The sequence below is a fragment of the Spermophilus citellus genome (assembly GCF_964194105.1).
Source record: "Spermophilus citellus genome assembly, chromosome: X".
In the NCBI taxonomy this organism is placed as follows: Eukaryota; Metazoa; Chordata; class Mammalia; order Rodentia; family Sciuridae; genus Spermophilus; species Spermophilus citellus.
Window position 1 is genome coordinate 35,082,747 of NC_138190.1, and position 12,103 is coordinate 35,094,849.

The window sequence follows — 12,103 nt, forward strand, 5'->3', positions numbered from 1 at the left end:
CTTCCCTTCCCTTCTAATACCTTTCCTCCCAAGCATCAAATAAATTTATAGGAGTAAACAGTAACTCAGCAGTCAAACACAACAAGAAGTAACATGAGCAGCATGAAAAAGCAAGGAAGAAAAGGAGTAAAAACAATGCAGGACAGCCTAAATATTCAGGAGGACCTAGAGTCATCAGAAAAATGGTCATATAAAGAACTCAAGGAACACCTTAGACAAATGGAATGGAACCTTAAAGAGGATACAAGACAGCAAATTCAAACAGTGAAAGAACACATTGAAAACGAATTACATAAACAGATAAAAGAAGAAGTTAAGCGTCTTTATCAGGAGATAGAGATTATAAAAAAAATCAAACAATAATTCTAGAAATGAAGGAAACTATAAACCAAATTAAAAACTCAATTGAGAGTATCACTAACAGAGTGGAGCAAGTAGAAGGCAGAACGTCAGATAATGAAGACAAAATATATCATCTTGAAAAGAGTCTAGCCAACTCAGAAAGGCTGGTAAAAAATCATGAGAAAAACATCCAAGAGATATGGGATAACATAAAAAAGCCAAACTTAAGAGTCATCGGGATAGAGGAAGGTATAGAGATTCAAAACAAGGGAATGAGTAACCTGCTGAATGAAATAATTACAAAAAACTTTCCAGAAATAAAAAAGGAAACGGATATACAAACTGTAGATGCATACAGGACACCGAGCATACAAAATCACAGTAGACCAACGCCAAGACACATTGTTATGAACATATCCAATATACAGAACAAAGAGAAAATATTAAAAGCTACAAGAGAAAGGAGGCAGATTACATGCAGGGGTAAACCAATAAGGTTAACAACGGATTTTTCATCACAGATGCTGAAAGCAAGAAGGTCCTGAAACAATGTATTTCAAACACTGAAAGACAATGGATGCCAACCAAGAATTCTGTATCCAGCAAAATTAAGCTTCAGGTATGACAACGAAATAAAAATCTTTCATGATAAACAAAAGTTAAAAGAATTTGCAGCCAGAAAACAAGCATTGCAAAGCATCTTGAGCAAAACACTACACAAGGAAGAAATGAAAAACAATAACCAAAACCATCAGTGGGAAGTGCCTCGGTAAAGACAGAGGGAGGGGGGAAAGATAATCATGGAGAAACAAACTAAATTAAAAAAAAGGATAAATAATCAAACATGGATGGAAGTACAAACCATATATCAATAGTAACTCTAAATGTTAATGGCTTAAACTCTCCAATAAAGCGACATAGGCTGGTATCATGGATTAAAAAAACAAATCCAACAATATGCTGCCTCCAGGAGACACATCTGATTGGAAAAGACATACACAGGCTGAAGGTGAAAGGATATACCACGCACACGGTCCTTGTAAGCAAGCAGGGGTGGCCATCCTCATATCGAATAAAATCGACTTCAAGACTAAGTTAATCAGAAGGGATAAGGAAGGACATTGTATACTGTTAAAAGGAACCATTCACCAACAAGACATAACAATTATCAATATTTATGCACCAAATAATGGTGCTGCGACATTCATAAAACAAATTCTCCTCAAGTTCAAGAATCAAATAGACCACAACACAATAATTATGGGTGACTTCAACACACCTCTCTCACCATTGGACAGATCCTCCAAACAAAAGTTGAATAAAGAAACTATAGAACTCAATACCACAATCAATAACCTAGACTTAACTGACATATATAGAATATATCAACCATCATCAAGTGGATATACTTTTTTCTCAGCAGCACATGGATCCTTCTCAAAAATAGACCATATATTATGCCATAGGGCAACCCTCAGTAAATATAAAGGGGTGGAGATAATACCATGCATTTTATCTGATCATAATGGAATGAAACTGGAAATCAATGATAAAAGAAGGAAGGAAAAATCCTACATCACATGGGAAATGAACAATATGTTACTGAATGATCAATGGGTTACAGAAGACAGAAAGGAGGAAATAAAAAATTCTTAGAGATAAATGAAAATACAGACACAACATATCGGAATCTATGGGACACAATGAAAGCAGTTTTAAGAGGGAAATTCATTGCCTGGAGGTCATTCCTCAAAAAAAGAAAAAACCAACAAATAAATGAGCTCACACTTCATCTCAAAGCCCTAGAAAAGGAAGAGCAAAACAACAGCAAATGTAGCAGAAGGCAAGAAATAATTAAAATCATAGCGGAAATCAATGAAATTGAAACAAAAGAAACTATTGAAAAAATTAGCAAAACTAAAAGTTGGTTCTTCGAAAAAATAAATAAGATTGACAGACCCTTAGCCATGCTAATGAAGAGAAGAAGAGAGAGAACTCAAATTACTAACATACGGGATGAAAAAGGCAATATCACAACAGATGCTACAGAAATACAGAAGACAATTAGAAATTATTTTGAAAACCTATATTCCAATAAAATAGAAGATAGTGAAGACACCGATAAATTTCTTAAGTCATATGATTTGCCCAGACTGAGTCAGGAGGATACACACAATTTGAACAGACCAATATCAATGGATGAAATTGAAGAAGCAATCAAAAGACTACCAACCAAGAAAAGCCCAGGACCGGATGGGTATACAGCGGAGTTTTACAAAACCTTTAAAGAAGAATTAATACCAACACTTTTCAAGTTATTTCAGGAAATAGAAAAAGAGGGAGCTCTTCCAAATTCATTCTATGAAGCCAACATCACCCTGATTCCGAAACCAGACAAAGACACCTCAAAGAAAGAAAACTACAGACCAATATCTCTGATGAACCTAGATGCAAAAATCCTCAATAAAATTCTGGCGAATCGAATACAAAAACACATCAAAAAAATTGTGCACCATGATCAAGTAGGATTCATCCCTGGGATGCAAGGCTGGTTCAATATACGGAAATCAATAAATGTTATTCACCACATCAACAGACTTAAAGATAAGAACCATATGATCATCTCGATAGATGCAGAAAAAGAATTTGACAAAGTACAGCATCCCTTTATGTTCAAAACATTAGAAAAACTAGGGATAACAGGAACATACCTCAACATTGTAAAAGCTATCTATGCTAAGCCTCAGGCTAGCATCATTCTGAATGGAGAAAAATTGAAGGCATTCCCTCTAAAATCTGGAACAAGACAGGGATGTTCTCTATCACCACTTCTATTCAATATAGTTCTCGAAACACTGGCCAGAGCAATTAGACAGACGAAAGAAATTAAAGGCATAAAAATAGGAAAAGAAGAACTTAAATTATCACTATTTGCGGCCGACATGATTCTATACCTAGAAGACCCAAAAGGGTCTACAAAGAAACTACTAGAACTAATAAATGAATTCAGCAAAGTGGCAGGATATAAAATCAACACGCATAAATCAAAGGCATTTCTGTATATCAGCGACAAAACTTCTGAAACGGAAATGAGGAAAAACACTCCATTCACAATATCCTCCAAAAAAATAAAATACTTGGGAATCAACCTAACAGAAGAGGTGAAAGATTTATACAATGAAAACTACAGAACCCTAAAGAGAGAAGTAGAAGAAGATCTTAGAAGATGGAAAAATATACCCTGTTCATGGATAGGCAGAACTAACATTATCAAAATGGCAATATTACCAAAAGTTCTCTATAGGTTTAATGCAATGCCAATCAAAATCCCAACGGCATTTCTTGTAGAAATAGATAAAGCAATCATGAAATTCATATGGAAAAATAAAAGACCCAGAATAGCAAAAGCAATTCTAAACAGGAAGTGTGAATCAGGCGGTATAGCGATACCAGATTTCAAACTATATTACAGAGCAATAGTGACAAAAACAGCATGGTACTGGTACCAAAACAGGCGGGTGGACCAATGGTATAGAATAGAGGACACAGAGACTAATCCACAAAGTTACAACTATCTTATATTTGATGAAGGGGCTAAAAGCATGCAATGGAGGAAGGATAGCATCTTCAACAAATGGTGCTGGGAAAACTGGAAATCCATATGCAACAAAATGAAACTGAATCCCTTTCTCTCGCCATGCACAAAAGTTAACTCAAAATGGATCAAGGAGCTTGATGTCAAATCAGAGACTCTGCGTCTGATAGAAGAAAAAGTTGGCTCCGATCTACATATTGTGGGGTCGGGCTCCAAATTCCTTAATAGGACACCCATAGCACAAGAGTTAACAACTAGAATCAACAAATGGGACTTACTCAAACTAAAAAGTTTTTTCTCAGCAAGAGAAACAATAAGAGAGGTAAATAGGGAGCCTACATCCTGGGAACACATTTTTACTCCTCACACTTCAGATAGAGCCCTAATATCCAGAGTATACAAAGAACTCAAAAAATTAGACAATAAGATAACAAATCACCCAATCAACAAATGGGCCAAGGACCTGAACAGACACTTCTCAGAGGAGGATATACAATCAATCAACAAGTACATGAAAAAATGCTCACCATCTCTAGCAGTCAGAGAAATGCAAATCAAAACCACCCTAAGATACCATCTCACTCCAGTAAGATTGGCAGCCACTATGAAGTCAAACAACAACAAGTGCTGGCGAGGATGTGGAGAAAAGGGTACACTTGTACATTGCTGGTGGGACTGCAAATTGGTGCGGCCAATTTGGAAAGTAGTTTGGAGATTCCTGGGAAAGCTGGGAATGGAACCACCATTTGACCCTGCTATTGCCCTTCTCGGACTATTCCCTGAAGACCCTAAAAGAGCATGCTACAGGGATACTGCCACATCGATGTTCATAGCAGCACAATTCACAATAGCTAGACTGTGGAACCAACCCAGATGCCCTTCAATAGATGAATGGATTAAAAAAATGTGGCATCTATACACAATGGAGTACTATGCAGCAATAAAAAATGACAAAATCATAGAATTTTCAGGGAAATGGATGGCACTAGAGCAGATTATGCTTAGTGAAGCTAGCCAATCCCTAAAAAACAAATACCAAATGTCTTCTTTGATATAATGAGAGCAACTATGAACAGAGCAGGGAGGAAGAGCAAGAAGAAAAGATTAACATTAAACGGAGACATGAGATGGGAGGGAAAGGGAGAGAAAAGGGAAATTGCATGGAAATGAAGGGAGACCCTCATTGTTATACAAAATTACATATAAGAGGTTATGAGGGGAATGGGATAACAAACATGGAGGGAAATGAATTACAGTAGATGGGGTAGAGAGAGAAGATGGGAGGGGAGGGGAGGGGGGATAGTAGAGGATAGGAAAGGTATCAGAATACAACAGTTACTAATAGGGCATTATGTAAAGTTGTGGATGTATAACCGACGTGATTCTGCAATCTGCATTTGGGGTAAAATTGGGAGTTCATAATCCACTTGAATCTAATGTATGAAATATGATATGTCAAGAGCTTTGTAATGTTGTGAACAACCAATAAAAAAATAATTCAACATATTTCCAAAAAAAAAGAATATATAGAAATGTTTCTTTTATTTCAAGTACATTGGCAGAATGTGAAAAGGGCTGGAGTTAACCTTTATTATACACTACTTCCCCAAACTCCTTGTTACTAATTTTCCTTCGTTGTGACCACTTGACTTTATGACTTAGACCACAAAATTCTAAGAACAGGAAACCAATTACCAAACCAAATTAAATGTCATTGTTGATGAAATACTTCAGATGTACATTTAAATGTTATACTTTGATAATATAATTAAACTTTCTACCTAGAATCTTGGGGTTCTAAATAGCTATATTTTCAATACTTTTGTATTGGAACCTTTATGCACATAATGCTTTTTACTTTAATAATTTTTGTATGGCTATTTTCCTGACCTCTTTTACCTAGGATGTTGCAGAGTTGTCACTGTGGATGTTAATTAAAGATCTCTACTGTAGAACAGAGAGCACCCTCAGAAACTTCAAAGGTTTGTAAAAGTTGATTTCATTGATTATTAAAAGGCTGCTGCATTTACCAAGTTTTGAGGTTTGCTTACTGTATTTTTTTTTCTGTCAGGCTTTCATTATTTTTTTCTCTTGCTATGATTACTCCAGTTCTAGCTTCTCCTAGTTTGTTGTGTATAATCTGCTATTAACAGGAAACTCACTAGCAATAAGATTCTTTTATTTAATAGCAATTTCTCAGGCGTTGCTAGGTCTCCGACACTATGGTAGGCACTGTGGAAACATAGAGGATAAGCCTTGGTTCTCCTACCCCTTACAAATCTGAGTCTTTGCTACAATTACAAGTCCCTGCATCAAGTGCAATGCGGAGATGATGGAGCCCACATGGTTCTGGTAATATGGAAAGGAAGGAATAGGACTATCTAACTCAGATGGTTTAATATCAGCCTACTTTTAAGAGGAGACAATTGTTAGTGCAGACTTCAACAATAGTAGGAATTAACCAGATAGATAAAATGACAAAAGACATTCCAACGAGAGGAAATGGCTGGTGTAAATTAGGAACACAAATCTATACAACTTTATGAAAAATGGGAGTAGGTCAGCCTCAGAGAAGGTCTTTAGATGCTCAATTGAGAGGACCATGAATGGGTTTTAAGGGTAGGAACAGTTTTGCTGCTATTATAATTAGTTTCTAGGTTCCTAATTGCATTGTGGATATGTGAGTTCTCCAAACAGCTGAGTTTCAGATAGGGGAAGCGTAAATATATTTATTTTTTTATTTTATTTTTTTTAAGAGAGAGAGAGAGAGAGAGAGAGAGAGAATTTTAATATTTATTTTATAGTTATCGGTGGACACAACATCTTTGTTTTGTATGTGGTGCTGAGGATCGAACCCGGGCCACACGCATGCCAGGCGAGCGCGCTACCGCTCGAGCCACATCCCCAGCCCCCGTAAATATATTTAAATAGATTTAAAAAAATTAGTTCTTAGTTGTAGTTGGACATAATACCTTTATTTATTTGTTTATTTTATGTGGTGCTGAGGATCGAACCCAGTACCTCGCACATGCTGGGCGATCGCTCTACCGCTGAGCCACAACCCCAGCCCTCTTTAAATGGTTTTTACTTTATGGCACATATAAAGAAGAGGACCCCTTTCTATTTGGAGGACTCGGTGATCAAAGATTCCAAGTGACAGGAAAGTAACTCTTTGTTATAAATAGTTTTTAGTTGTAGATGGACACAATTTCTTTATTTTTATTTATTTATTTTTATGGGGTGTGAAGGATTGAACACAATGCCTCACGCATGAGAGGCAAGTGCTCTATCACTGAGCTATACCCCTAGCCCAGGAAAGTAACTTTTGATTTCAAAGTTTATAAATACTAGCAAAATTTCAAAAGCACCTTAAACCACAAGAGGATTCTTCTGTGAGAAATCTTTTATCCCTTATCTATTCATATTGTATTTTTAAAAGTATTATAATGCAGCTGTGGATGTAGCTCCATGGTAGAGCACTTGCCTAGCATGCATAAGGCCTTGGGTTTGATCCCCAGCACTGCAAAAAGAAAAATATATATTGTAATGCTTACAATAGTTATTTCAAGTAAATCTACGTTAAAAAATAACAATATTTAGGCCGGGCGCAGTGGCGCACACCTGTAATCCCAGCAGCTCGGGAGGCAGTGGCAGGAGGATCACGAGTTCAAAGCCAGCCTCGGCAATTTATCGAGGTGCTAAGCAACTCAGTGAGACCCTGTCTCTGATAAAATACAAAATAGGGTTAGAGATGTGGCTCAATGGTCAAGTGCCCCTGAGTTCAATCCATGGTATCCCACCAAAAAAGAAATAACAATATTTTGACTGTCATAAAGTATTTTAATTTTAGAGCATAGAAAATAATAAATGTTGAATAACTGGCACTCTGGGAATTCAAAATTAGATTTCAAAATACAATTTAGGGAAAATCTTCATGGACTTTAGAATTACCATGGAGAAAATATCCAGGTAAATCTAATGAATCTACTTTTCCTGTTCAATGAAGATGAACAATAAAATATGGAGCCCATGACATTCTGAATAGTAACAAGATGAAGATTTAGAGTGCTTGCCTAGCATGCATGAGGCACTGGGTTCAAACCCCCATACCACATAAAAATAAACAAATGAAGTAAAGGTATTGTATCCATCTACAACTAAAAAGAAAATAAAATAAAAATTTAGAGCAACAGAAACAAAATCATTATAAATGGACAATATATAACATATAAAAGGAACTCAATTCATTTTATTTTACTCATTTCATTAACCTTGGGGAAGTAATCATCAAATTATTTCTTATCATTGTGCCATATATATACATACATATATATATATATATATATATATTTTTTTTTTTTTTTGTATGGGGGATTGTAAGGGGCACTTAACCACTGAGCCACATCCCCAGTCCTTTTTATATTTTATTTTGCGACGGGCCTTGCTAAGTTGCTTAGGACCTCACTAAGTTGCTGACACTGGCTTTGAACTTGCTATCCTCCTGCCTCAGCCTCTCGAGTCACTGAGATTATAGGCGTGCACAATCATGCCCAGCTAATTGTGCTTTCTTATCACAGAGGTGATCTGTACATATACCACATTTTAGAGAGTTGGTTTATCAGCAATATTTGTTTAAAAAAGTAACTTAGGATTTTTAGTTGATTGCAAGATCAGTATGAGCCAGTAGTGTTATGTGGTTGTCCAAACCGCTAATGAAATTTAAGGAGCCTGATGGAAAGGTAAGACCCAGAACAAAAAGAAGTGCTAGTCCAATGCCTCTGTGCATGTGGGACTGACTCAATCTGTAGTTAGGGTATTCAGTTCTGGCCCTATCCTTTATGGACAGTGAGGAGATTTGAAAAGAGTTTATATAAGGCATGGCTCCATTAATCTAGGGAAGTAAACTGGATAATACTTAGGGGGATGTGGTAGCTGTCTTTAAGTATCTGAATGGTTATGATATGGAAGGAGGAAAATTACTCAGAGTGGCTTTAAAAGTTAGAATTTGGACCCATTGTGTGGAAGTCACAGAAAGACAGATTTCTGTTTAATACAAGGACATTTTTTTTAAGTTTCCTTTTTTAAAATTTATATATGACAGTGGAGTGCATTACAATTCTTATTATACATACAGAGCACAAGTTTTCATATCTCTGGTTGTATATAGTATATTCACACCAATTCGTGTCTTCATACATGTACTTTGGATAATAATGATCATTGCATTCCACCATCATTAATAACTCCATGCCCCTCCCTTCCCCTTCAACCCCTCTGCCCTATCTAAAGTTCATCTACTCCTCCCATGTTCCCACTCCCTATCCCACTATGAATCAGCCTCCTTATATCAAAGAAAACATCTGGCATTCGTTTTTTTTTTCCTTCTCCAATGCCATCCATTTACCTGCAAATGCCATGATTTTATTCTCTTTTATTGCTGAGTAATATTCCATTGTATATATATGCCACATTTTTTTATCCATTCATCTATTAAAGGGTATCTAGGTTGGTTCCACAGTTTAGCTATTGTGAATTGTGCTGCTACAAACATTTATGTAGCTGTGTCCCTGTAGTATGCTGATTTTAAGTCCTTTGGGTATAAGCCGAGGAGAGGGATAGCTGGGTCAAATGGTGGTTCCATTCCCAATTTTCCAAGAAATCTCCATGCTGCTTTCCCTATTGGCTGTACCAATTTGCAGTCCCACCAGCAAGCTATGAGAGTGCCTTTTTCCCCACATCCTCGCCAACACTTATTGTTGTTTGTATGTATAATAGCTGCCATTCTGACTGGAGTGAGATGATATCTTAGAGTAGTTTTGATTTGCATTTCTTTAATTGCTAGTGATGATGAACATTTTTTTTCATGTATTTGTTGATTGATTGTACATCATCTTCTGAGAAGTGTCTCTTCAGGTCTACAAGAACAAACTTTTAATACTTAAGGAGTTTTCCAAAAATGAACTGTCTTGGGATATAATGAGTTCTTTGCCATTGGAGGAATTAAACCAGAATTTTTTGGGGGGACTATTATGGGAGAATTCCATCATCAGTTATAAGTCTAGAGAAGTTAAAGCTCCCTGAAAACCTGGGATTCAATGAATCTGATTAACTGTGCTCTACTGCCTGACCTTTTCGTCAGTCTTCTAGTCATTGACAGAAAGTTTTAAATTGGCAGGGGAAAAGCAGCATTATTTGAAACTATACTCAATTTTCAGTTTTTCATGTTAATGGAAAGGATTAGCTGGAAAAGAATGCAAAACTAAAGGAAAACTTATATATAATTTAATTTTAGAAGTTAAGGTGGTAAAAAATGATTTAAGGACTACAACTATAATCTATGGCTCATTTTTAAGAAGATGGTCTAAGTTATCACTGTTTGATGATTTAGCTAAAACCAATTAAGTTGCATGAAATATCCTGTATAACGGATTATTATTATTTTTTAAAAAGTATTTATTTTTTAGTTGTAGGTGGACACAATATCTTTATTTTATTTTTATGTGGTGCTGAGGATCAAACCCAGTGCCTCAGGCATGCTAGGTGAGTGCTCTACCTCTGAGCCACAACCCCAGCCCCAGATTATTATTTTGATATTTGTTATTTGTCAGGTACTTGAATTTAACATCAGCAGTCTTAAAGGTCGATTGTTTTAAAAAGTTCTGTTGGGATTTTGCATTTTCCTTTTTGAGAAACCTGGCAGTACTTTCAGATGGATAAGAGAAAGCCCTGACTAAAAGACTGATTGTGCTGGGTGTGGTGTCGCATGCCTGTAATCCCAGGGGCTCAGGAGGCTAAGGCAGGGGGATTGCAAGTTCAAAGCCAGCCTTAGCCACTTAGCAAGGCCCTAAGAACTCAGTGAGATCTTGTCTCTAATAAAAAATATATATACAAGAAAAGGGCTGGGAATGTGGCTCAGTGGTTAAGTGCTTGTGAGTTCAATTCCTGGTACAAAAAAAAAAAGACTGGTTGTGTATAGAAAGGAGAACTATGCAATCTGCAACACTATGAAATAAAACTGAAAACAAGTAGCATTCTGAGTTGGAGTCTATTGAAAGGAATAATAAAAAACCCCAAATACTTGAATCTGAAATTAGCATACACCTATGTATACTTTCTTTTTAACCTTTTTCCTTTTTATTCCCAACTTAAAATTGAGATTTTTAAAATGATGCTTCACTTTGGTTAATAATAAAATCATGGGCTGGGGTTGTGGCTCAATGGCAGAGCGCTTGCCTAGCATGTGTGAGGCACTGGGTTCAAGTCTTATCACTACATAAAATAAATAAATAAAGGTATTGGTATTGTGTCCATCTACAACTAAAAAAAATAATAAAATCAGTCTGCATTCACATTTGTTTGCTGTCCATAAACATATAGGTTGATGGCCTGAGCAGGATTCTTTGATGAACCAAAAAAGGAAAACACTATGAAATTAAAAATTAGCCATAAATGTAAACCTAACCCACATGTTCTAGATTTGACTTTGGCCAGTTCAACTTTTTTTTTTTTAAACATTTTTAGTTGTCAATGGACCTTTATTTTATTTATGTATATGTGGTGCTGAGGATCAAACCCAGTGCCTCACACATGCTAGGCAAGTGCTCTACCACTGAGCCACAACCCCAGCCCTGGCCAGTTCATCTTTTAAAAGCATCTATGGCCTCAATTATCATCTTCTTTGAAAAGTGTTTTTCTCTCTCTTCCTCCCTTCCTTCCTCCCTCCTCTTCCTTCTTCTTCTTTTTTGGAGCTGGGGATCAAACCCACCATCATGTGCATGCTAAGAACACACTCTACCACTGAAGTACCCTCACAGCCCCAGTCTATTCTTAAGGGACTAAAAGTCTGTTATGACTACTAAGGTATTAAATTCAAAACTACCTAATGGTGCTTTTGCAGGGGTGGAGTAGGGTGGAGTGGGGTATGAAACACTGAGGTTGGGCTAGTATTTAGTTTGAAAGTTTTAAACCAAACTAAAAGTGACAAGGTTTTGAAGGAAAAAAATTTTAAATGTGGTCTTACCTCCAGCTACAAGTCCAGACTCTCCTAATTGAATAGCTACCCCAAAGCCCCCAAGTTTAACAGGTGCTGAGTTTTCTTTTGAGGCAAGGAGAACACAGTGGGGCTGAAAAGAAAAAGAAACACACAGAAAACAAACCCAGAGATAA

General features: G+C 36.5%; 1 protein-coding gene across 9 annotated transcripts in view; it reads right to left on the reverse strand.

Moving 5' to 3' along the window:
- Window positions 1–12,103, reverse strand: part of CASK (calcium/calmodulin dependent serine protein kinase) — a 385,036-nt gene that overhangs the window by 127,118 nt on the left and 245,815 nt on the right. For all 9 annotated transcript variants that reach the window (XM_081276357.1, XM_081276354.1, XM_081276356.1 and 6 more), the window contains exon 6: window positions 11,958–12,060. In XM_081276357.1, coding sequence (XP_081132483.1) covers window positions 11,958–12,060 — 103 coding nt within the window. The remainder of the gene's footprint in view (window positions 1–11,957; window positions 12,061–12,103) is intronic.